General features: G+C 53.4%; 1 protein-coding gene across 3 annotated transcripts in view; it reads right to left on the bottom strand.

The window, feature by feature from the left end:
* UNC5A (unc-5 netrin receptor A) overlaps window positions 1–17,772 on the bottom strand; it is a 59,250-nt gene extending 41,478 nt beyond the window's left edge. For all 3 annotated transcript variants that reach the window (XM_017668557.3, XM_017668558.3, XM_017668559.3), the window contains exon 1: window positions 17,411–17,772. In XM_017668557.3, coding sequence (XP_017524046.3) covers window positions 17,411–17,480 — 70 coding nt within the window. In that variant the 5' untranslated portion in view covers window positions 17,481–17,772. The remainder of the gene's footprint in view (window positions 1–17,410) is intronic.
* Window positions 17,773–26,793: the final 9,021 nt, after the last annotated feature.

The following is a 26,793-nucleotide window of genomic DNA, read 5'->3' as shown; positions in this document are numbered from 1 at the left end:
CCCGGGGAGGGGAGGAGAGGGCTGGCAGCAGCTAGGACCTGGAGGACCTGGTCTATCCAAAGCCCCAGGGAACCCCTAATGGTGGATCCTATCCACCCGGAGAGGGAGGCACAGGCAGGCTCCAAAGAGCAGAGGTGATGAATAAGGAAGAGAGGGTTGGAGGCCTGAGAGTACCAGCCCCAGTGCTAATGAACTTGTACTTTCCAGGTGTTCTGAGCCTGGCACACTGGAGGTGGCTTGCCTGGGAAGAGCTGGGATCCTTCAAGTCACACAGAGAGCTTGATTCCAGGATAAGAGAACACATGGTATGGTGAGGGGGTCTCCTGCACCCTCTGACAATCACCCACCTACCCACCCACCACCTGACAAATGCTGAGCTTCTACTTAGTGCCAGGCACTATTCTAGGCACAGCAGACAGAGTGGTGAGCAGGCCACAGTCCCCCAAAAGTCTATGTTCTAATGGTGGTGGGGAAGGAGGAAATAAACAAGTAAACAAGTCACTAAAGAAGGTCACCTCTGATGTTGTTAAGTGGTTTGAAGAAGCTAAGATAGAGTGACAGGCTGCTACTTAGTTTGGGGGCCAGAGGGAGCCTCTCTATGGAGGTGACTCTGAGTGAGGCTGAATGACATGGAGAAGAGGGAAGAAGCCAGGGTAGGGGTGTAGGGCTGGAGCTTCTGGGTCCCGGTATCCCCAAGGGACCTTAGACCACATGGTCTATACCCCCCCATCCTCCAACTTGCCTATTCCTTGCCCCCCTCAAACTCCATGCCCAGGAAGCCCTTGGTGGGCATGGGTGGGCATGGGGTAGTGCCTGGAATGAGCTCTCTTTGTGCTGGTGCCCACAAATGACATACACCTGGGGGCTCCCCCACCCCCATGCCCCCCCAGCCCTCAGTAAATCACCCTGATGCTTTAAAACAAATACTTCTTAATCACTAAAAATTGAAATGATTTCATGTGAAAATGTTAATGTATTCGGAATCACAGCCACACACTGCGTCTGACAAATTAGCACCCAGCCCGCTGCATTGTTTGCAGCTACATTTATCCTGGTGACGAGACACACACACAAACTGGAGCAGAGGGGTGGTGAGGGCAGCTCCTGGCTGGGGTGCGCGCAGACAAAGGGGGAGGGGGAAGGGATGCAAACAGGGCTCAGACGGCGGAGAGAGGCTAGCCTCCTCCCTGCCACCCAGCCTGCCCACTGCCTGCCGCTGTCCCAGTGCCCCTGACCTGCCCTTGGATGCCGGTCCTGGACCACGACTCCCACACCAGGTAGGGCTGGCTGGCCTGGAGGCGGGCTCCACATGAACTCGGGCACAAACCAAGCAAGAGCACTAACAGAGGAGAAAACAATTTTTGTAAGAATTTAATATAGCAGAAATAAATGTTAGGATAGGGAGAAACTGAAACCCTCCTGCATTACTGGTAGGAACATGAAATGGTGCAGTTGCTGAGGGAGTGTCTGGCATTTCCTCAAAAAAATGAAGCCTAGTATTAGCATATGACCCAGCAATTCTACTCTAGGTATATACTCAAGAGAATTGAAAATGAGTGTTTAAACAAATACTTGCACACAAATGTTCAAAGCAGCATCATTCACAATAGCCAAAAGGCAGAAAATTCAAATGGGTGATAATGGATAAACAAAATGGGGTATATCCATACAATGGAATATTATTTAGCCATAAAAAGGAGTGAAGTACACTGACACATACTACAACATAGAGGAACCTAAACAACATTATGTTAACTGAAAGAAACCAGACATGAAAGGCCACATATTGTATGATTCTATCTACAAGAAATACCCAGAATGGAATCTATAGAGGTGGAAAGCAGGTTGGTGTTTGCCAGTGGCTGGGGGAAAAGGGGAGTGGGGAGTGATAGCCAATTGGCTCTCCTTTGGGGCTGATGAAAATCTTTTGGAACTAGATAGAGGTGATGGTTGCACAACACTGTGAGTGTACTAAATGCTACTATACTGTGCACTTTAAAATGGTTAATTTTGTTATGTGAACTTCACCTCAATTAAATATTTATATTAAATATGTATATATATATACATATGTATATGCATCAAAGTACTTGAGAAGGGGGTGAATCTCAATTTATGGGACTTCCTTTAACTCATTTTCTGGGCTTGCATTTGCTAGTGGAAGGTGGTGGGGGGCAGGCACTGAGACTGCAGGGCGGTGCTGAAGTGGCCTGCCTTGCCTTCTTCCCACATCCTCCCCTGTCCCCTGCCCTCACCCTTGCTCTGCTTCAGGATCAGCTTCATGACAGCCCAGGCCTGGGTCATTCTGGATCACTCTCCACATTTTACAAAGGAATCAGAGGAGTATGTCCAGCCCGGGGCTCACACTCTAACCCAGGTCTCCGGATCCCCAGTCCATGGTAGTGTCTAGCCACCCCAGTCTGGGGCTGTCTTGTGTAGCAACTCTGCCTCCAAGTTACCTACCTCACGCCCACTGGCCTTATCAGATCTGCCTCGGCAACTCTGTGCCTTTCTGGAAGCCGGGGGCACATAGCATAGATGAGCACAGGCAGAGCTTAGTCATGCTTCCGCTTGGCCCAGCCCCACACTTCCCTGTGACCAGACCCAACGGTCCCTTCAGTAACCAGGTTCATTCCCACCTCCAGGCTTCTGCATCCATGGCTGGTTCCTTCCTGTTATTTGGGCCTCGGCTCACGTGTTGCCTCCTCAGAGAGGCCTCCCCATCCAGTCTAACTTGCCACCCAGAAGACCCACATCTAGCTCACTCACGGTTCCATGGTCATGCAGCCTCTTTGTCTGCAACTCCTGAAGAGCATTCCTTATTATCTACCTACTTGTTTATGGTCACCTCTTCCCGTTAGAATGTGAGTTCCTCAAGGGTAGGGTGCCTGCCTTGCTCACTGCATGTCCACAGTTCCTAATGCAGGGCCCGCCCACAGGAGGTCCCCCATCAATGCTTAATTAGTGACTGATGGGCCCCCATCTTCACCTAGCCCTGTCCCCAGTTCATCCTCTCCACTTTCCTCAAAAGCTCACTGGGGGCCTGGGCCTTCTGCCCTGTTCCTTCCACAGATGGTGCTCGGAGGGGCTAGGCCTATGCACAGATGGCTGATGTGCAAGTGCTTGCAGATGCTAAACCAGCACGCATGTCCCGGCCCTGTTCCCTTTGCTCAGGTCCCTCCTCTGAAGCCTGCACCTGATCCGGAACCTTTCTGGCCCTAACATCCTTCCGTCCCAGCTCTACAATTTCCCAGTGGCCTCCCGCCCTACTCACCCACCTCTTCCCTGCTCTCTACTGTTGGTTTCCTGCTTCCAGAGCACAGGCGCCTAAGTGGTCCCTCCCAGCCTCCTCCCACCACATGTCCTCCAGGCCTCATCTGACTGGTCTTTCCCTGCAGCCTTCCTTGTGGCTTCCTCCCTGTCATCCTCAAAACTTTAAATTTCTCCCTGGCTTCTATTGTTCTCTCTTTGGCCTCCTTCTGGCTTCCTCAGAACTCCCCCCAAATCATCCTTTTCCATCTCAGCTGCAGCCTTCCCCAATCACTCCTTAGAATGGGATTCAAGCTTACAGTGCTCATGACCAGCTCCTTATGAACGGGCCTCTCATCTCCACTTACTGCCATCACTGCAGCTCAAAGGGCCAGGCCCTGGGTTCCAGTAATCTTTTAGTTATTTCTACCTGACTATCCACCACCACCTCAAACTGAATAGGTGAAATCTAAGGTCCCAAACACAGGCTTTTAGAACTGGAAGGAGCAGGGTGGGGGATGTGCCTACACATGTCCTCAGCTCCTACCCCGTACTGAGCACTGCGTGCAGGCTGGAAAATGCAGCAGGCAGGCATGGCCTGCAGGTGTGCATAGGCAGCAGGGGTGCACAGGCAGTGGGTATGCACACCTGCCGAGGTGACAGCCAGGTTCCAGCTCCTGCCCACCCAGCAACATGGGCTCTCAGTGCCCACATCTAATTTTTTCAAGGAAAGCCTGGAACCTAGATTTTTATATGAATTCTCTATTTTTTAGAACATTGTATCTTCCACCTGGAGACTGAATGCCTAGCACACTGCCACCTGGCCACCTCTGGGTGGGGGCTGTGCTCACATCGTCTTGTCTTCCTCCTGGGATCCTGTGCCAGGCCCCTTTTAAGTACAGGGTACCAAAACCCAACTCAAACTGGCATAAGCCTAGAGTGGGAAGTGCATGGCTCAGGGCTGGGAAGGCTGTTGGGGCAGCTCAGAGGATTGAGAGAAAAGCCACAGGGACCTGAATATCTGGGGCCTTGAGGCCACCAGGACTGTCTCCTTGTCTGCTTGCCTCTGATCTCCCTGTGCATTGGCCTCAGTCCCTCGCCAGACAGGCTCTTCTTACACAAGGAGAAAGTAGCTGCTACCAACCCAACATCCCCACTTGACTCTTCACAGCTGCTAACCCCAGAGGCAGAGGGTGACTGCTCCACCTCCAGGTGGGAAAAGCCATGAGAAGGAACCTGATTGGCTCATCCCAGGTCATGTGGCCACTCTGGACCAATCACAGTGCCCAGGATGTCCATAAGGATTTACCTACGAAAGTCCTTTCCCTGGGGGGAAGGTGGCATGTCATGATTGACAGTCCCGCCAGGACCACATGGTCTGGGGATGAGGTCTCCTAAGGAAGGGTGGGGTTGCTGTGCTCCTGAGAATGTGTGCTGAGTAGTCAAAACAATAGGCACCAAAGAAACTATAACATCCTGTGAGATGGGATCATCCCTCCAGTTCCCAAAGGGCAAGAAATTCTCCAAGGCAGTGAGTAAGGGTGGGGCAGACAGTGGAGTCCAAGTCAGTTCCAAAGCCCTGTCCTTTCACCTTTACCATGGAGCCTCACCAAGGTCACCTGCTGTCCATCCCAGTCTCCCTGACAGGTCCTGACAGGGCCTGCCTGCTTCAACAGCCCCACGGATGTGGAGCTCGCTGCCTTCAAGGCCACCTGTGTCACTGCCTGTTAGGAAGGTCTTTCTTAGCCTCCTATCTCTTACCTGTGGGTCCTGACCTAACCTCTAGGGCTACTTAGAACAGAGCAAATCCACTCTCCCCACCTGCCATCCCTTCATTAAAAAAGATAACCCCATCAGCACCCTGACCTTTTGAGGACTTCTCCCCTAGGACTTGACTTTAAGTCTTTCCCCTGGTTATCCACAGCATCTGTGAACCCTGATCACTTTCTCTTACATTTCCTTTGCTTAACTTGGCCAGAGCCAGCTTCTGTTGCTTGTGGCCAAAGTGCCCTGACAGCCACGCTCCGGACAGTGCCTGGGGGGTGGAGCTCCCTGGGGGGAGAGCCCTCTAGTTCTTCTGGCTTCTCCCCCATCACAGCTCTCCATCCTTTTACTGCTTCTGACATCACTTCCCCAGGCGTGAAAGCTCTGAATCATGTTTGCCTCTTTCTGGTCCCTCACCCCCCTACATGCAACATCCAGAGGCTCCTCCTTTCAATGTCTCCCACATCCATCTCTCTTACTCCATCCCCGATGCCTGCTTGCTGGGAACGGAGGCCTCATCATTTCTTGCCTGGATGACCATGGCAACCTCCTGGCTGGTCTCCTTGCCTCCAGCCTCTCCCTGCTCCCATCTATCCTCCATACGCTGCCAGATTAATCTTCCTTAAACACTGCTCACCTCCTGTCACTCCGCAGCTCAGTGATGTAGCCAGCCCTGTCACTGGCTGGTCCCCCACAGGCACTGTCTGCTCCAGCCAGGCTGTGCCTCCCAGCTCCCTGTACATGTGCTGTCCCAGGGAATGCCTGCACGCTCTCCCCCCTCACCCTCTGGCCCACTCCCACCACATGCCAAGGTCCCAGGCAGAGTCCCTCCCCAACCCCCCCCCCAGTCCGGTGGCCTCCATAACTCGGGCAGAGGAAGGGATGCAGCCAGGGACCAGCCCCAAAGCCAGAGTCCAAGCTGTAGGCCAGCAGGTGGGTGGTCCATCTGGGTTCTCAGCATCACTGTGGGCCCTGCACCCTCTCTGCTCTGCATGCTCTGGGGGCCCACCCAGCTTCCAGGCTGTCAGGAGTCATACCTGGCCAAGTCACTCCAGTGAGTTATCCTTCACCACATCAGCGTTCCTTCTCAAGCCCTCTCATGAAAGCTCCTCACCCCAGAACAAGCACTTCCCCAAGATTCTAGACCTACATGGCCCTGCCCTTGACACTGTCAGTGCTGTTAGCCGAGGACCCTGTGTCCCCCACCACACACACATGCTTCAGGGCTGTGTCACAGAGGGAGCCCCCAAGTAGGCATACCTGCTGCTGGTCAGTGTCGGCAGCAGCACCATTTAGAGCATTTACTGTGGGCCTGGCATTGGGCTAAGCATTCCACATGGAATACCTCATCCAATCCTCACAACCCTGTGAGGTAGGAAACTTTCATTATCCACATTTTCCAGATGAGGAAGTAAGGCGCAGAGAGCTAAATTACCTCTCTGAGGTCACCCAGCTTAGGATTCTAACACACATCATCAGCTGCAGAGCCCCAGCTCGTAGTGTCTCCAGTGACCAGCTGGGTCCCCACCCCTCAGCCCACCAAAGAGCCTGGTACTCAGGAGAGGCTTTTCCAAGCCTAGGGAGGTGAAGGGTCCTGCAGGCAGAGGCCTGAGGAGCCTGTCACTCCCTTCCTGTGACCACTTCTTCAGAGGGCCAGGGTGGCCATGAACATCAGCGTGCTGGAGCCATCTCATCCTGGCTCACAAGAGCTCATCATTAAAATTTCTGGAATTTTGCAGGCTGGGTGAGATCACATAGCTACCTTAAAATAGGCCATAGTGGGAGTATTTACACCATGGAAATTGGCAAAGTGGTCCCCCAGCTCTCCCAGAGTATTTAAGTGTTAAACATTTACCAGCATGGCCCTGCTGAGGAGGGAATGCTGTCTACCCTCAGAAGGGCGTCCTGGCCTTTGGGTGGCAGGCTTCAGGCAATTTACGTCAAAAACAGGTGCCCCAGTGGAGCCAGGGGTCTGAAAGGAAAGGGGTCTTGAGAAGACGAGGCAGGACTCAAAAAAGGACCCCTGGCTGAATGATCCCAAAGCATCTGGAAGAAGAAGATCTCTAGAAAAGTGTCAGGGCAGCTCCAAGACATCTAGGTAGGCTCCGATTCTGACCAGACACACCCAGTATGGAAACATGGCCCCAAACCAAGACAAAGCCACCGGAGAGAGATGTAGAGTGAAGCACACGGGAGGCTGAGCTCAGGTCCGGCTGAGGCTTGTGGGAAATGCCAAAGCAACATGGCAGGGGTGAGGAGGTAGGGAGCTTGGAGGAGGAAAACCAGGACCGGACAGATCAGGCTGGCCTCCGGGGAGCTGGCTTTCCCACCCTACCATTGTTGGCACCTGAGGACACCGAACCGGAGAGGCAGGACAAACTCTAGGAAGAAAGTACTGGAGACCAAGGAGAGGAGCTCAGGAGAGGCTGAGTGGTTGTCCTGAATGAGTTCAGGTCTCTTGGTCCTAATATATCAAACCCCAGGTCCTGGCAGGGGGCCTGTTGAACCCCACTGCTGACCTCTGAGAAAGTGGGAGTGGAAGCAGTCATGGGGCAGGAGATGCGAGAGCTGCAATCTTGTTTTCAAAAGAGGAAGAAAGTTGGATTTGGTGAATGCATCAGTTTGGATTCTTTAAATGCAAGCAACAAAACTGGTTCTCAAATTTAAGCAAAAAAGGGAGAGTACTAGTGAGCAATTGGGTTGTCATGAGAAGGGACAAGAGGCTTAAAAAGCAGGCTCTGAAGCAGGAAGGGAACCAGGACAGGGGAGATTACCTGTCTCACTAGGGCCCTGAGGCTGAGAAGAAGGGGTGCCCAAAACACCCACTAAAGCCATGTACAAAGGAGAGGTGGTGGGGTCCTGGGTGGGACTGGGAATGGAAGCTGAAAAAATACCCAACCCAAAAAATGTCCACTGAAACGGCCACAGCCGGGTGAACCCACTGCGGGCTCCAGGCATGACTCTGGTGGAGCTTCCCAGTCAGCTGCAGGTGACCAAGGGAAGCAGGCACACTGAGACTTGCTAGAACCTCCACAGACCCAGCCCTCCAGACCAGCTTCCCTTATTATAGGGTTACAGTTTTAGTAGATCAGGGCTAGACGGGAAACAGTGTGTCTGGATTTCAGCCAGCACCTGATAAATTATCTCAAGATCAGCAAATGGAGATATATGAACCAGATGACAGCACATTTAAAGGAATGCAAAACCTGTTGAACAGCCAACATTGTTTTCTATGACAGCTGATTAAATAGCTAATACTTGATCTAGATTCCGGGCTTTACCTTCAAGCCTCGGGCTGTGTCCTTGGCTCAGCATTTTTATTAAATACTTGGGCAAAATGTATTGATGACACACTGGTCAAATCTGAAGACAATGTGCCCATCACTTCTCAGGGGACAGGAAACTGTGAGTGAGAGCAAACAGGATGGGTAACAGGACATTGGCATAGGTGGCTTGGGTTCAAGCTAACTGCATAACCATACCCCCTGGCTCTGGGGATTGGCTCATGTTTCCTGGCACTTGCGTTTGACCACTTCAGAATGATGGGGACATTTATTGGATGGCTGAGGGGAGAGATGTTCTTTCTATGCCCTGGACTGGGCCTGCAAGGATATAGCCCTGGTAAGTTCTGGCAGCTACTTTGGGACTATGAGTGGAGAGGGTGCTGGAAAGTGGTGCCAAAGCCCCAGAGAGCAGAGATGAGGGATGGATCCTGGTCACATTGTTATCCCTGGATCCAGCCATGCCTGAAGCCAAAGCTACCATTGGCCTTTCAGTTACATGCACCAATAAGTCTCCTTTTTTCTGCTTAAGTCAGTTTGGGTTGTGTTTTCCAACATCTGCAACAGATGCATGTAGTATCCTGTGCTAGTCCAGGCTAAGACATTGTGTCACAGTGGAGTGAGCTCCTGGGACTGACATCCAGAGGCACGTAACAAGGAGGTAGGGGGCAGAGAGGCGTCTCAGAACCATCAACATGATGAATAGTTGAGAGGACTGGAGATGTCTGGACTGGGAAAGAGCAGAGAGGTCCAGGCAGGAGCCCTGTCTTACGTAACTGAAAAGGGGGAAGCCGTCCTATGTGACCCCAGAAGGAAGAGCCAAGAGCCATTTGGGGAGTTTACCGGGAAGGCTCCCTCCTCATTTTAAGAGGCTTTGAATAGCCCCAGCCACCTTAAGATGTATAGCCCCAGTCAAGTTGGAAAACCAGCCTCCAGAGCATTTTATAATCCAAGTCCTGTGGCCTAGACCACCCTACTCAGATTTAGGAAGCAGCCACACCCAGGTGTGGCCAGGAGACATGATGTAGAGGGGGACACAGGCTCGGGTTCACTTTCCAGAAGAGGGGATTAGCCCAAGTTGTCAGAGAGAATCAGGGTCCCCTGACTTTCTCCTGTTGTCTTTCATGTCCTTGGGTACCAGGCAAGGCCCTGACAGTAATGGCCACACAGGACAGGGTTCTGCTCTCCACCCATGTGATGTGGGTTCGGGTAGATGAGGGGGTCAGGTTGAGCAGTGACAAGGTCCCCGCCCTGCCACCTCTCTGAACTTCAATGTTCTCATCCAACAATTGGCGCTGTCCTGAGTTTCTGATCAGTTGATGCAGGAAGAGCCCAGCACACCACTATTACTATCACCAAATTAAGAATAAAAAATGTGACAGTCTACAGCCACGGAAGGCTTCTCTACTTTCCCTCCAGGCTTCTCTCCTTTTAACAGGAGAATGAGTTTGGATGTCAAGGATTGGAACCTCAGGCCTGGGTAGGATGACCAGGACCTCGGGAAACAGGGACGTGGAGAAGTGGGGACCTAGGGAAGCTGTGGCCTGCCTCATCTGTAAAACGAACCGACGAGAGCACCGCATTCGAAGCCCCTGGCCTACAGGAGGCGTGACCGCAGTTAAGTCAGCCCGGGGGGCTCTGGAAGTCCTACAGCCACCAGACCGCCAGCGGGGGCCGCAGCCCAGGTCTCCGGAGGCCCGAGGAGGACGGTCGGGGGTGGGGGCTACCCTGGACTCGAGGAGCCGCGGAGGCCGCCGTGCCCAGAGGCTGGTCCCTGCTCCCCGGGCGGCAGCGGAGCGCTCAGGCAGGAACTTGTTAACAGGCCCCGAACAAAGAGCCGCTAATCCGGCGGGCGGCCGAGGGCGGGCTGGCGGGCGGAGGGATCCCGCCCCTTCCCCTCGCCGGGCGGCCGCCGACCTTACCCCGCGCTCATCACCGCGCCCAGCCGGGCCTGGAGCAGGGGCGGAGGCGGGGGGTGGGGTGCGGGGCCGCAGGGGGGCTCCCCTCCCCAGAGCCCTGTGCGCGGGCGCAGCGGCTAATTGCTAATCCCCTCGGCTCGGGCTCCCATTGGCTCGGCCACCCGCCGCCCCACCGCCGCTCACGTGTCCCTCAGCTCGCCAGCCCCAGGCCTGCCTCCAGCCCGGGACCCCCGCCCGCCAAGCTGCCCAGACAACGGGGCAACAGGGTAGGGATGGATTTTTGTAAGGGGGTTGGCTCTGATCGCGCCGGGGACCCTACGGAAGCACTCCTACCTGCCAGTGCCTGGCACCCTATTTTTGGTGGTGGTGGGGTGATGTGGGGCTGGAAAGATGCAGACGTGGGAAAACCCAACAGCCCCTCAACTCTATATAGCCTCCACCCCAATTAGGAGGGGTAGGATCTAATTCTGGGGGACATCCTGGCAGGCTACCTGCTGGACATGCTGGGGTGGTGCACAGAGGTCCCACACGCTGTCCTGCCTGGAGAGATGAAGAGCAGAGGTGGGATACAAGGGCCATAGCTTCCTCTCCAAGCGCCCTGCAGCCTTGCTCCTGCTATCAACCTAGACTGACTCCCCCTCCCCAAATCTCAGCCACCGATTTGCCTGGAGCTCAAGGTGACCCTGAGCCTTCCAGAGGGACACAGCTCTGACATCCAGGCTTTGGGAGGGGCCTGCATCTGGGGGATCACCCATCAGGACACTGGCCCCTTGGTGCTCTCTTCAGGGCCGCCTCCCACAACTAAATGGGACCAACAACTTGCGCTTTGTGGCCCACCTGGGGATAAGCAGCTGCCATTCAGGCCTCTCCAGATCTCTGTGGGTCTCACCCTCTCCCTCACCTCAAACAGGGCTGGGGTGGGGAGGGGTGGTGGACTTAAAGCTTTATGCCCTACCCCTGGGTGTCAAAAGAGGCAGAGAAAAGATGCCAGGCCTGTCCCCCACCCCAAAATGGGGGCCTCCCCTCACACTTCTGCCCTCCCACCTTGACCCCTGGCTGCACTGCCTCCTCCAAAACAAGGTTGGAACAGTGCCCTCTGCCATATCCAATAATGTCATTTGCTAACTTTTATCCAGTGCTTGCTGTGTCTGCTTGCTGTGTGTCAGGACTGACACGCATCAGTCTGCCTAAGTCCCACAGCAACCCTGCAAGGTGGCCCTTTTACAACTTCTTCTTATAGACAAGGAGACTGAAGAGGTGCAGGGAGGATCTGGATCCACAGCCAGGACGAGGGTGAGGTACGGGCAGAGGTGAGAGGGGTAGGGTGGCAAAGAGCACAGAATTTAAGGAGGCTGACCCTGCACTTGCACAACGTAAGTTCTGCACTGTAGGCACTTGCCATACCTCACCCCAGACCCAGCCCTGGCCCAAGCACAGACCCCAGAGTCTACCAATGAAAACATTCTACCAACTCCTCTACCTGCTGGCAGGGACCAAAGGCTGCCTACAGAATGTAACATCAGTGTCTGCAATGAGGGTGGTCATCGGGTGCTGCTACATTGGCCTTCTGGGAGCCCTAAGAAGGCCTGTTTTTGCCATACGGCATGTTCACCAGCTAAAGCAGGACCTGCTTCCTGACTTGAGTGCTGGGACTCCCAATTCCCACCACTGCTTCACAGCCAACTTTTGGCCCTGCCTCAGCAGCCACCTGGTTCTAGGGTAACACAGGCAGCTGCGGCCAGGGTGGTTAGTGGCTTTGGCAGGTACTGGCCAAGTGTGAGTGGTTCCTGGGGGAATCTGCTGCTCAGTGCATGATCTCTCCAGGCTCCCAGTCAGCCTTCCTCAGCATACCTCTGCCCAATATAGTCATCAAGTCCAATCCTTTAGTATACAGAGGCAAAGAGCCCAGAGAAGTTAAGTGATTTGTCCAAGATCACACAGCAATCAAATGGCAGGGCTGGGATTAGAATTTAGTTATATCCAGGGCCCCCCACCTGCCTTTGTTTTTATGTTGCGTATCAGAGTGGATTATCAGCACACAATCTCAGGGCAAACTGAGTCGAAATCATCACCTTCATAGAATTCCATAAACAAAGCTTTTGGCACACGGTTGGAACTGATGTCTGAATCTGGCCCAAGCTCTTGCAGGGGATGGTGTGTATACAGATTGGAGGTGGGGGTTCTTCCAACTAGAAGCAATGACTCCTCCCTGAGGCTCCTGTCTGAGGCTGAAGCAACAACACATATTTTTGCCTCCTATCTCTAGGCTTGGGCCCTAATGCTGCTTCCCAGCTCTGTCCTAACTTACAGGAATATGGAGGAAGGATACAAACAAGCCATGGTGCCTGTTCCATGTTAGGGTTCACCCTGGAGCAGTCTCTCTGTTGCCCAGTATATCTCCTTACTATAATCCCAGGAAGCAAACGTGACCCACCCTACAGATGTGGAAATAGGCTGGGGAATAAAAGTTCCTTGTCCAATGTCAGGCAGTTTAGACTGAAAGCCAGGCCTGTTTACAAAGCCCCTACCCTTTCTACTCCACCTGACAGGAAGAGAGGGAGAGGCTCCCCAGAAGGCAGGAGGACTTGTCGATGCCACTCCCATGGGAGCCGACCAGAGGAGTGAAGAGGTGGGCCTGTAGAATAGATGGCAGGAAGCTAAGCTCCATCTAAGTGGTGTGTGCATGGTGGGGGCCCACGGCCAGATTTCGTGGAGCTCAGCCTCAGAAGCCAGGAGCCCCATGTAGGTACCACACAGAACAACCCAAGTTGATGTCAGTTGTAGCTCTGAGGATGGGGTGTGGCCTGAGGTAGAGGCCACCAGGAAAGACTGACAGGTTCAGGATGGGCAATGCTGTGGCTCGCTGCCCCTCAGTCTCACCTTCCAGCCTCTTGAGTCTGCAGGATGGGAGCCAGGAAGACGTTATTTGCAGGAGAAGACACCCATCTGGGCACATATATGCCTGGGAGGGATGGAGGTGGTCAGGGAGGTTCCTATGCAACAGACCCAGGCATACAAGCTCCCTGAGGGACTGCAGACACACACCATCATGTAAGCTAGTTTGTCATCCATATGAGGCGCTGGGGCACAGCTACCCCACGACGGGGCTTTAACTTGCTCATGCTCACCTTGGACAGGCCATTTCTAGCCTTCCTGGAGTGCGCCAGTCTGTGTTCACAGAAAACAGGAATGGGAAGGGCTGCCGAGGGTGGCAAAGCCAACTTGTGTCCCCTCCCCAGTGGCAGCAGCTCTTCCTGCCTAGCCCGAGGACCCAAACTCAGGCTGAGGAGATGAAGAGAAAAAATAGGCACTTGCCTGGTGGTGACTTGGGGCATGTTGGGGGCTGAGAGCAGGGTCACAGCACCAAAGAGAATGGTGATACTTGTGGGGAGCCTGGTGTGAATGAGGAGGTGGCTTGGACCAGAGGCCTTTGGCAGCTACACCAGGCCCCACATGCCTCTTTAGGGCTGAGGAATCCAGCTCTGTCCTGTGACTCAAAGCTCTCATCAGTGTGCCTCCACCGCAGCACAGGCCCTGGGAGGGGTTGGGGGAGACCTCCTGGAGGGTTTGGATTTGACGCTGGGCGCTGAGACAAGCAGAAGAGTAGAGACTGTCAGCAGGATGGGCTCTGGGTGTAGGTCTGGACAGAGCCAAGACTGGGCTGTAGCGTGAAGAGCGTGGCTGGCGGAGCCAAGGGGCACCAGGTCCTTCAAGACAAAAGGAGCTAGAGTGCAGACACCAGAGCCTGTCTGGGGCTGTGGATGCCCGGCCTGCCCTCCGCTGAACCTGGGAGGACACCTGACCTCCCAACGGATCAGTGCAGTCAAGCGCAGTGATCAGATGATTCCCTAAGGGCCCCCAGGCTCAGTGTGGGACTTGACCTGCAGACACTGGGGAGCCACAGAAGGCTTGCTAGTGAGGTCCCAGCTTGGGCACTATGGGCATTAGCCTAGGAGGGCGATGAATTGAGGTGGTTACTGACATGGTCCAGGTGAGAAAGATGAGGGAGAAAGGGGCTAGTCAGGGGGGCAACAAAGGAGGAGAGGGACCTGAGCAATGTCACGAGTAGGACTGAACTGGAGGACTTGGTGCCAGATTAGATGTGAGGGTGAAGAAGGGAAAGTCAAGAGAGGCTGTAGTTTCCAGTCCTAGGCTGGAGGAATGGGGGTAGAGGGGCTGACTGGATCCCTGGGACGAGGGCACCACAGGAGGGTCTGCCTGGAATAAGCAGGCCCAGGCAGACAGGTGTGTGGGTACACGTGCCCCAGAGAGCAGCCAAGCCCAGCACTGGGACTTTTAGCAATGCCTGCCTCTGAGACCACATGCTTGAGTGCACAGGTCCAGGGCCCAGAGCAGCACCAGGCAGGAGGAAGTGATGTGAGACAGGAGGGGCCCCTAGCTAAGGCCAAAGGTGGCTGCTCCTAGGAACCAGGCCAGTGCCTCTTGGCTGGGAGTTTGGTACATGGATCAGTGCCAATCCCTGGGCTCCTGAGGCAACCCCTCCCAACATGGGCAAGAGGGGCAGGCAGGCCCATCAGAAGATCAGCCCTCTCCTGGGGATACCTGGGGGGTACCCAAAGCCCAGTCTGCCCCATCCTCAGGGCAGAATGAGTGACAGCAGGGCATCTCTGAGCACTAAAGAATGAAGTTGCCCTCTCCCCAACCAACTGATGCAGTCTGGGGTGGGGAGTTGACAGAAGGGTCCAGGAGCAGCCCTGAGGATGGGGATGGGGCCTGAGGGAGAGGCCACCAAAAAAGACTGTTGGGGTCAGGATGGACAATGCCACAACTCAGTGCCCCTCAGCCCTACGTTCCGGGAGAGCCAGTACCCATAGGCCCCTCCCCCCAGGAGTGTGGAGATCTGTGTGAGAGGGAGACTGACAGGTGTGTGTGCCCCATAGGGGAGTGGGGACAGGTGCCAGTTGTGTGACTTGGTATGAATGGGAAAATCCTGTGAGACAGGTGGGGGGATAGAGGGGTCCTAACTGGGTGAGTGTGTGAACGGACCGGCTTTTGTGTGAGGAAGCAACAGAGGGTGGGCACTTGACCTGGACAGCAGGAAGCTGCAGTCACACGGGCCCCCTGCGCCCCCTGCTGCCTGGCTGGCCATCCCTCTTTCAGCCACTCGCACACACATTTTTCACTGGCGCTTGCCGAGGAGCTGATGGGCGGTGTGGAAAAGAGCTGGGGTCATCACAGGGCCAACGTGCCTGGGCATATCTGCTGAGAGTTGTGGGGAACAACAGTAAGGGGCCCCAGATGAGAAGGGCCCTTACATGCCCTTCAGCAGCTTCTCCCACAGGCCTGAGAGTTGATGCTGGTAGGCAGGCTCTGCTCCAGGACAGCCCTGCAGCATGGATGCCCCTCTGCCAGCTCCCTGGACAACCTTGGAGCAGACCCAACAGGTGCTCCACCAACCAGGGATGCAGTTCCCCCACTGTACAGCCTCCTGAGGAATCCATGTGGCACCCCTCTCCCAGGCCATGGTGCCCTGACTCACCAGCACCCAGGACCCCTTTATCTTCACATGCTCACCTGTGCAACTCACCACCGTCACACATGTGCAGCAGGCCATATCACACACGTCATCTGGCCACACGCATACCAGTGCTGCACACACTGCCAGTCCCCATTATCACCAGGACACACGTGCCAAACCACAGCCCTCACACATGCTCACATGGGCAACATGCAGATATGGCCAGAGCCCTTGCACACACTGACTCGGTAAACACTTCCTTGGCACCTACTTGGTGTCTGGCAACACCTCTCCTGTGTGAGGAGTATGAACACCCCCAGCTCAGTATGGTCAGTGGTGCAACCTGCAGCCCTTGAGTGTTGCACACATACCCCTAACACACACGTGTGCTATATGAACACACACCCAGCTTGGTCAGGATTAGAAGCGAGGTCAAGGGGCAGAAGGATTTGTTAAAGTGAGAATTTGGGGAAGATGATGGGGTTATGGAGAGTGGAGGGGATGGGGTAGAGGGAGGACCGGAGGCACAGGATGGGGAGGGTGGCTAGGCAGTGATGGGTGCACCACACAGAGACCCTTTAAGGAAACAGCCATCAGCCTCAATCATTGGGCTGGTATCCGAGCTCTCACTCGTTTTCCTCCAATCAGTCTGCCTTCACATTTCAGGAACCCCAATGCTCCTTTTTGACACCCCCTGGATTTAACAATGGCCTGGCCAGGCTGGAGGGCACCCCTTAGGTTCTTGGGACAGCAAGCATCAAGAATTGCTAGGGTAAGCCCCCTGTCCCCTTGATCACACCAATGACACCCCCATACACACACAAATACACATACAGGCTCAGCTCTGACAAGCACATGGGTGGGGGGCAGAGATCAGGAGGCCCCAACAGCTCAGCCCAGGTGGAAGCTCAGGGAGAGCAGACAAAGGATGTAAGGAAACTCCCCCCTCCCCAAGGCGGTGGGCTAAGGGCCGAGTTACCTAGCAGGTTAGGGTGGCCAACGGGACATGAAGGGAGGAGTAACGGCGGTGCAGTGAAAGGGAGGGGGAAGCAGCAACGCACCCACCACACACAACTCTGGGCCACACCAACTGGGGAGGCCCGGAGCCACAGCCTGGGTCAGGGGCAGGGCGGCTTTGACAGTGCGCGCTGCGAGGACTGGAGGCTGGTGTACGCGCCTTCACGTCCGAGTGTGTGCGTGTGCGAGCATGTGTGGCAGGGACAGAGGAGGACACTGTTCTGGGACGTGGGCAGAGGCTAGGTGCCAAGCTGGGAATTGTGAGTAGATGTTTGGGGCAGATGCTACAGTGAAGAGGAATCTTAACCCTCCTCCTCTATTTCCTAGGCACTGGGATGTGGTCAAATCCCTCTTATCTGCGACCCTCGAAGTCGGGCTCCCCGGGGCGCTGATTCAAATCCCCGACCCTGCTCAGGGCCGGGCAACCAGCAAACTTCCCCCTCCCGGAGGCGTGGGGCGTCTATACTCGCCAGCCCCGCGCACTGACAGCTGCTTCTGGACTTGGCAGAACCCAGGCTTCCGGGGAAGCGCGCGGGGAAGCTGCGCAGCAGCGAGAGGCTGCCCCCGCGTCCCGCCTCCCAAAGTTTGGCCTCGGGGGGCTCCCAGCCGGGTCTGGCAGCGCGAGTAAGGACCCACCAAAGCAGAGAACGTTCGCGTGTACGGCCCCCCGCAAGCCTCCCCAGAGCGCGCGCGTGACTCACCCGAGCCGCGGAACCAGGCGGAGAGGGCTATGCCCAGGAGCGCTGGCCACAGGCCGGGCCGGACGGCCATGGCCGCGGGCGGGTAGAAGGGCCGGGCGCGAGGCCCCACGGGCGTGCGGGGGTGGGGGCGGCTTTCAGCGCCTCAGCCCAGAGCCCCAGCCCGGGGCGCTCTCGGGGCCCATGCCTGCGGACTGCGCTGCCTTGGGGAGGCCGGCTGCGAGGTGCATGCGGCGCGTGGCTCCCCTGGACACCGGGAGCACAGCAATGCAGCCGGGGCGGAGCGCAGCGCCAGCCGCGCCGCGCACGGAGCCAGCCGCCGCGCGGAGCCCGCAGCCCGGGAGCGGGCCGGCGGGCGCCGCAAAACCCGGACTGGAACACCGGAGCGGGGCGGAGGCAGGGCGGGGCGGAGACAGGAAGGAGGGGCCGCGCCGCGCGCGCGGCCACCCCCAGCGCCAGGGATCCCTCCCAGCGTTGCCCGAGGCTCCCCCGGGGAGGGGCTGGGGTAGTGAGTGGGGAGGCCTCCCATTGCCCCGCACGGTCTCCTGGGACCGGGCCAGGACTCTGAAACCCGGAGTGGATCAGTTCTCCGGATCCGGGCTCTCCCGGGCCCTCTAGCCTGCGCACAGGTGGCCCGGGAGGAGCCCAGGACTGCGGCGACCCCGGCGTGGCGCCAGCCTACAGAGAGCGGCGCGGGGCAGGGGTGCCCGGAGCAGGTTCCGCTGCAGTCGTCTCCCCGACCCCACCCGCCTCCCCGCCTCCCGGCCGCGCTCCGAGGCCGTCAGCGTGCTGCGGTACGCCACTAATCTGCGGCTTGGATAGGGGACTGCGGGAGAGCGCCCGGGCCCTGGCCCGCGCGCAGAGGTGCGGCGGCAGGCCAGATTTGGGGCCACCCGCCGTATCAATCACGTAGCCTGGTGGACCCCAGTGTGACCCAAGGTTTCTCTACCCCACTGCGCCATTCGCCTAAGGAAAGCAACCCCAGAGCGTAGCGTGTCCCGACTAGGCGCGCGGTATTTGCGCCCTGAGCGCGCACGGCGTCTGAAACGTGGGCGTGAAGGAACTAGCTGCGCTTTGGGAGCTAGAGAGACCTGGGGGGTAGGGTCTAGGTGCCATAGCTTTCTAGCTCTGTGACCTTGGGCAAGTCACGTCGTCTCCCGGAGCCTCCAGCTATGACGGATGCTGAGTCTCCTGTTCCCCACCCCCATTCCTTAATCGGGTTAAAATAAACTGAGGGTTGCCTTGAAGGAGAAGGGAAATGACAAATGAGCACCATGGGCACTAGGCGAGTATCATAAAAAGAAAGGGTCCTAGTCTGGGTCGGGAGGGGGATGAGAAGGGTGAGGGCAGGGTCGCAAACTAAAACGCCTACAGGGGCCAGTTGATAATATAAATTGGTGTTGCATGCTTGGCCATTTAGGAATGGTCTTTGCTTCCACAAAGAGATACACGAGCTCTCTATATTTCTTGAAACACGAGGCCCTTCTCTCTATCTGTCTTTTGTTTTCTACTTTTGATAGAGAAAGGTTATGAGAATTGTTTAGCTTTCCTCTTAAACTCTGCTATAAAAAAACATCAGCCAATGTCCAGATGCACATCTGCACACGTTGGGCTTCAGTGCTAAAGAGGCTTTGGAAACCCTGAAGGGTGAGTATAGGGTCTCATCTAAAGTAGCAGCCAGCTTTTCTGTTCCAGGTGCCACTGGGGCTGGGGCGGGGGGTTGGAATTGAGGCCCGGTATGACCATATCTTTCACATTTTCCATAGAAACCATTGTATGTGAAATAATCCAATTAAAAAATTTTAACTTTAAAAGAGTTAACCTCATATGAGCCCAGATGAAAATGTCCAAAAATATCCACCAGCTTCAGTTTTTTTAACTCTGCTTTGGGGACTGCTTGTATGTATGTTGTGTTAGGTGACCTGATTACACAATTGGAGTGTGTGTGTGTGTGTGTGTGTTTGGGGAGGGGAGCAGTGTGTGCCTAGGCTGCTCCCTCTGACACTATGCCCTACCCCACCAAGGATAGGTGGGTGGGACAGGAGACACAGTAACAGAGCCTTCATTTGGGGCCTCTGTTTTGGGAGAGATGATTAGAAACTGGGGTTTGAGCACTGGAGGGGAAGTAGTTGAGGACAAAGGACTGGAATTGGGGGCTGGGATATAAGATGATATAATGGTGCTTGTTGGGCTCTGCTCTGGCCTTGACTATGTTAATAGATTGTTTTGATCCTCACATGCAAAACTGTTGAGTGAACATTGTTATCCCCCTTATACAGGTGAGGTAACTGAAGATTAGGGAAAGGAAATGCCTTATGCCTAGGGCCAACCTTCTTCAGTTATTGCAGGGCCAGCTGATATTGGTCCCTGGGAGGTTTGACTTCAATGCCCATGCTATGTCCATTTCTTCCTTCTACAGTTTCTGCTCTAGGATTAGAATTTGGGAATAAGGTTTCAGTTTGGTTGCTCTGTTCACTTCTCTTGCCCCCTCTCTTTAGTCAGTATTGAATTGTCTGTGTAACAGTCAGAACAGACCAGGTTATGGTGAGGTAATGAATAGTCCCCAAAGTGCAGTGGCTTATATTAACAAAGATTTATTTCTCATTTGTTGTCATGGGCCTCCAGCTCCAGGTCATCTTCAAAGACCCAGGCTGACAAAGCTGCCACCGTGGAGCATTGTTGGTCAGTGAGTTAGAGGAAAAGAGAGCTCTGGAGGTATACCCACCAGCAGTCAATGGCTCAGCCAGGAGATGACACACGTCACTTCCACTCACAATTAATTGGGAAGAATTGGCCCACCCAAGGCCAGGAAGTGCAATCCTCCTATGTGCCTGGAAGGCAGGAGCTGAAATATGAGGAAAGAAGCAATAATGATGTTCATGGCCTCCAGGCCCAGCATGATCTGGCTCCTGCCTACCTCTGCAGTTTGGCCTAGCCCTGGCCATGGTGGCCTCCCTTCTGTTTCTACAACATCTTAATTCATTCTCACCTCCAGGCCTTTCCATTTGCTTTTATTTCTGGAACACTTTGTCCGCAGATCTTCATATAACTGATTCATTTTAGTCACTCTGGCCTCAGCTCAGTTGTCCCCTTCCAAGTGGCACTCAGGGCATGTCAGGAAAAGTAACAGGGATTCCCTTGCAGATGGGACAGCAAATGTCTCACCTGAATTCTGCTTTAAGAATTCAGGTTGGAGGGCTTCCAGGAAGGGCTTGTCTCAGAGCCAAAAGTAGATGGCCAGATAGGAGGGCCCCTGACATCTCCAACCTCCTTCACCCTTGAGCCCCAGACTCAAAGGGAGAGGGTAGGGGACAGACGCTCCCTAGATGGGACCCTCCAACAAGTGTCTGTAGCGCCTTTGCAATACTCCTGTGACAGTGCACAGTTTCACCTCCAACCACTCTCCTAGCCAGGAATTTCTTCTCACTAGGGAGCAGGAATCTGCCTGCCATTAGGTTTGCCTTCTGGGGCCACATCGAGAATGTCTGCTCCTTCTTTTGCTTCTGTTATTTCAAAAGACTTTTACTTCTTTTTACTTCAGAAGACAAAGTCTGGGTCTATCTTGATTTTTCTCTTTCCAGGCCAAACTTCTATTTCTGTCACTGGCCCAACAACAAAGCTCTGGGTGCCTATCCTCACCACCCTGGCCCCCTACTGAAGGTGTTCTCCAACGAGGCTGCCCCTCTAAAGGTGGCTCCTGAAGGGAGTTGGCGCATTTTCTGCCCATGTGGCCTGATGCATGAGCAGGGTGCCAGTCAGCTGTTGGTCAGTAACATTGCACTGTTGGTGCCTACTGCACTGGGGGTCCTCAGAACCCATGGGGAAGCCACCGCTCACTGGGTGTGCCAGAAGCTCCTGTGACGCTGGTCAACATGCAAATCTCCAGGCCCTGCCCTATCCTGATTCTGATTCAGGATGTCTGGAGAGGTATTAGAAATCTAGGCTGTTACCAGGTGCCCTCAACCCAACTAGCTATTTCTACTGGTACCAGTGGTCTGAAGACTGCACTCGGAGGAACACTGTTCTAGGTCTTTGCCATTGGTGCTGCCAACATGTGGGTGTTCCCCATCTATCTTTGGGTCACCAGCTTTCTGAATTTAAGTGCAGAGACTTCAGTTCATCCTAATTTTATTCCATTGTATTACATCTAATCCCTCTTCCCACATGGAGCCCGCCTTAGGATATGGAGGCTGTCAGGTAGGCTACTTGCTGCTTTCTTGGGCTTCCTGTCATCCCAGATGAGATTGGGAAGTCATGTATGCTATCAAACAAGTCCTAACTAAACCGGTTGCTGAGGGCAGGACCAAGGACAGAGCCTAGCGGCTTCCCATTCCAGACCTTGCAAGTTGCACTAGAGCAGTAAGTCAGCTTCTCTTTCATCCACTCAGGAAGCTTCTGATCATTGCTCAGCTCACATCTCACTGCTGCACCCACAACATACATGGAAAGAGCCCAGGCTCATGAACCTCCATCTTTGTCCTGATCTAGAAGGCAATAACCCAGTCAATCAGGAAATAAGATCAGCAAGCAGAACTTGCTCTTGGTGACCCCATGTCGGCTCTTGATATCCCTGCCCTGATCTGAATGTTCATACCCGCCTGCTCAGCACCCAGCTTCTGTATCTGAAAACTGCATCTTCCTGTCTTTCCTTTGAAGAATTACCCCTCCCTATGAGGGGCATGAGACCCATGTGCAGTTATCCCACCCTAGTTCCTGAGGATGGTAATGGTCACTCAGCACTCCTTATTCCTTGAACCATAGCAATTTACTCAGAGATAAGCATATGACCTAAGTTAAACGCCCAGTCTCATTTCTGGAACTTTTGTTTGAACTAAGGAGAGAAAGAATTTCTTTTCTTGCTGGACTTGGAGCAGGAAAGAAGAGATCCTGGATCTGCCACCATGTCAGGAGCTTGAAGACTGAAGTCTGGGAAGAGAAGAGAAGAGCCTGGAGAAGAATGAGACACTGAATCCTGGTTCATCATTGAAGCCCCCTGGATGCAGCTGCTCCTGAAACTGCCAGATATGCCTCTGGTTTTTCAGCTACATGAGCCAATAGAGTCCCTTTTTTGTTGTGGAAGCCCATTTGTGTTTCTGTCATTCGCATTTGAAATAATGGTACAGAATCATCTTTTATAAAAATCTTCTCTAGAACTTTGCCCAGGATAGGACAAACATTTATTAGTGCCTACTGTTTGCAAGGTTCAATGCCATACCCACTGGGGGAAACTGTAACCTATAGGAGGAGACATAAATGTAAGTTAGGGTGGAATGAAAACTGGGTCATAAGATAAATGAAGAATGAGCCTCTTCAACAGCTGATGTTGGCAAAACTGGACAGCTACACGTAAGAGAATGAAACTGGATCATTGTCTAACCCCATACACAAAAGTAAATTAGAAATGGATCAAAGACCTGAATGTAAGCCATGAAACCATAAAACTCTTAGAAAAAAACAAAGGCAAAAATCTCTTGGACATAAACATGAGCGACTTCTTCATGAACATATCTCCCCGGGCAAGGGAAACAAAAGCAAAAATGAACAAGTGGGACTATATCAAGCTGAAAAGCTTCTCTACAGCAAAGGACACCATCCATAGAACAAAAAGGCATCCTACAGTATGGGAGAATATATTCATAAATGACAGATCCAATAAAGGCTTGAGATCCAAAATATATAAAGAGCTCATGCACCTCAATAAACAAAAAGCAAATAATCCAATTAAAAAATGGGCAGAGTTGCTTAACAGACTTGTCTGCAGACTTCTTTGGAGACTTCTTCTCCAAAGAAGAAATTCAGATGGCCAACAGATACATGAAAAGATGCTCCACATCACTAATTATCAGAGAAATGCAAATTAAAACAACAATGAGATATCACCTCTCACCACTAAGGATCACCACCATTCAAAAGACAAACAACAACAAATGTTGGCAAGGTTGTGGAGAAAGGGGAACCCTTCTACACTGCTGGTGGGAATGTAATAAGTTCAACCATTGTGGAAAGCGGTATGGAGGTTCTTCAAAAAGCTCAAAATAGAAATACCATTGGACCCAGGAATTCCATTCCTAGGAATTTACCCTAAGAATTCAGCATCCCAGTTTGAAAAAGACATATGCACCCCTATGTTTATCACAGCACTATTTACAATAGCCAGGAAATGGAAGCAACCTAAGTGTCCATCAGTAGATGAATGGATAAAGAAGATGTGGTACATATACACAATGCAATATTAGCCATAAGAAGAAAACAAATCCTACCATTTGCAACAACATGGATGGAGCTAGAGGGTATTATGCTCAGCGAAATAAGGTAGGTGGAGAAAGACAAGTACCAAATGATCTCACTCATCTGTTGAGTGTAAGAACAAAGGAAAACTGAAGGAACAAAACAGCAGCAGAATCACAGAACCCAAGAATGGACTAATAGTTACCAAAGAGAAAGGGATTGGGGAGGATGGGTGGGAAGGGAGGGATAAGGGGGTAAAAAAAGGGCATTACTATTAGCAGACATAATGTAGGAGGCGGGCACGGGGAGGGCTGTGCAACACAGAGAAGACAAGTAGTGATTCTATAGTATCTTGCTACACTGATGGACAGTGACTGTAATGGGGTGTGTGTGGGGGACTTGGTGATGGGGGGAGTCTAGTAAACATAATGTTCTTCATGTAATTGTAGATTAATGGTGTCAAAAAAAAAGATAAATGAAGAATGTATGGGGATTAAGAGGGGAGAGAGAACTGGAAATGGATCCTTTCAGAGGACCCCCAGCAACATCTGGACCCATCTCTTTCTCACATAGAATCCCAACACCCACCCATGCCCTAAATCCAAAACACACACAGCATGCCAGCACCACCAAGTCTCTACTGCTAGCACAAATGCAGTTCCAACACCCACACATGCATGCCCAGAAACTGAACACAGTCAATAAAAGCACACAAGTTCCCTGTATACACTTAACATATGTCTAAAAACACTTCCACGTATGCCCATTTCCTTCTGCCCAGACTATTCATGTGCCCATTCTCCATGAAGCCCCAAACGGAGAATCTGTGCCTGGGTCTCTCCTGTGCTTGAGTACAGGAACGAGGTCTCCTTGCCTTGGAGCCCCCAGGCCCAAGACAGCGTTTCCTGAGCTCCCACTCAGTGCTCAGCACAGGACTAAGCTCTTTTGCTGGTTTATCTCTTTCAGTTCCCACAAGCACTTATGAAGTAGATGCTGTTATCATCCCCATTGTATAGACACAAAAACTGAGGCATAGAGGAATGTAACTTGCCTAACGCCACTTGGCTTGTAAGGTATGGGACAGGATTTAAACCTAGAAGCTGCTTCAGAAATGTTTGCTGAGTGATTGAAAGAATGTTTAACAAATGATTTTATTAGAGACACAAGCTCCTATGATGCATGTGCTATCACACTCACACACTCAGAAACATGTGCACAGAGAAACACACATGCCAGAAGCAACTTTTCTAGCTCCATGAGCTCCATGGCATCCCAGACCCTGAGGTTTCCCTACCTACACAGCCCCCATTTCTAGTTTACCCTCTGGGCACTCTCAGGCAGGTTTGGGGGTGTGGTGTTCCCTGCTGAGGGGCTTGTATGAAAAGGAGGGGGTGGGGAATCATCAGGAATGGGCAGGAGGAGCTGAGGAGGAGGAGGATGGGGTTGGACCAAGTAGAAGCCTGGCACCATGCCCTCTGCAGATGACCGATAAGCATTTTGCAGAGTTAATTTCATTAGCGTCTCTGGGAGATGAACAATTAGCAAGATGCTCTGATGCCTTTAAAAGCTTAAGAGAGGGAGAAGGATGGCTTCCTGGCTTCCCCGCCAGACCGCAGTGCCCCCTCCCCACTCTTCTTCTGTGCTCCCTCTGTCTCCCATCCAGTGTTACCCCACCTTCCCCTGTCCTGCCATCATGTCCTCACAGAGTCACTTCTACCTGTAACCCACCCTGCCCCACTCCTCAGCCACCACGACAGTCCCTCCCAACTTCTCCCAGGCTCCCACCTGCCCTTCGGCAGCCCTGTGCTGGACCACAGCCCACAGTGCATCAATCGGTCCCCTGTGTTCCAATCACTCAGGCACTCAGGGCTAGGCCTCGACCCTGGTCCAGTCTGCCAAAGGGGCACAGCTTTTCTCTGGCACCCACAGAGGGCAGGGCCAGGTAGAGTGGCTCTGGTTTTGACCGATTTTGCTACTAGGCCATCAGCAACTCCCAGATGTGGTTCCACCCCCTGACAGCTTGGAGCTTACATTCCAAACCCAGGGCTCGTCTGGTGGGCAGGCCTGAGGTGAGCTTCTGCCCCCTTTCCTAGTTCCTGGCACACTGAGTCCCCAGGACTGGGGAAACACTGGGGCTCCCAGAAGAGAGGCCCAGGTCAGGGTTGGGTGGCATTTGTGGCTCTATCCAACAGATGGAAAATGGGGCTCTGGACACATCGGGTTAGTGTCTGTGCGAGGCTCCCCTGTAGGGTCTTAGTCTTGGAGAACTCCTCATCATGTCTTCTTTAAGTCCTGGGTCAGTGGGAGGGGTTCTGGTCCAGCCACCAGCATCCTCCCAGCTTCCTTTGGGGAGCTCTGGAGCAGCTCTGATAGAGGGAGACCCTGGTAGCCCAGGACCCAGCCTTTGTGAGTTGAGATTCCATGTTCTGTAGGACTAGGTGGGGGCTCCAGAAAGACCCTCTCCTCTCAGACTAGATGGTCCCTAATGGTTCTAAATTCCTTCTGCCGCAGAGCCCTCCCTCATTCAGGGTACCATAATACTCTGGGAGCTTGCTAAAATCTGGATTTCTGGACTCCTCCCCAGATGGGACCCAGGAATCTGTGTTTTAAGAGGTTTCCAGCTGGGCCCACCCTTGAGACTGGGAATCATGCCACACAAGGTCAGGGGGTCACAGACCCCTGGAGACAGAAACTCTCATTCTACGTTATGAATTCTCAACAGGGGCATTACTGTCCCCAAGGGGGCAGAAATTAGTTCCTTGGGGGTGGAGGTGGTTGAAAAAAATCTTACTCTTTCTCTATATGAAGCATGGATCTATATTCAGTTACATAAACAGATATACAGTGTGTCTGTGGTATTACAATTTCAGAGAGGGGGTGATTAGGGAGAAAAATGTCTACAAAGTCTCCTAATGGGGGTGATAGTGAGAAATGGGTTGAAAAACACTGCTCACCACTGAAAGATCCTAAGAAGCATAAGAGCATAGCACACCTCACCCTCCACACCTGGACATGAGCACACACCCCCAGACACACACACACCCACTGCCCGCATGCCATGCACACAAACACATCGAAAATCTTCTCTCACACACAAGCAAATGCACACGCTGCTGTCTTCAGCCTCCCACACAGACATCAGGAAGCTCCAGTAACAC

Source organism: Manis javanica, chromosome 1 (genome assembly GCF_040802235.1).
Source record: "Manis javanica isolate MJ-LG chromosome 1, MJ_LKY, whole genome shotgun sequence".
Classification (NCBI taxonomy): Eukaryota; Metazoa; Chordata; class Mammalia; order Pholidota; family Manidae; genus Manis; species Manis javanica.
This window is presented reverse-complemented; position numbering and strand designations above follow the sequence as displayed.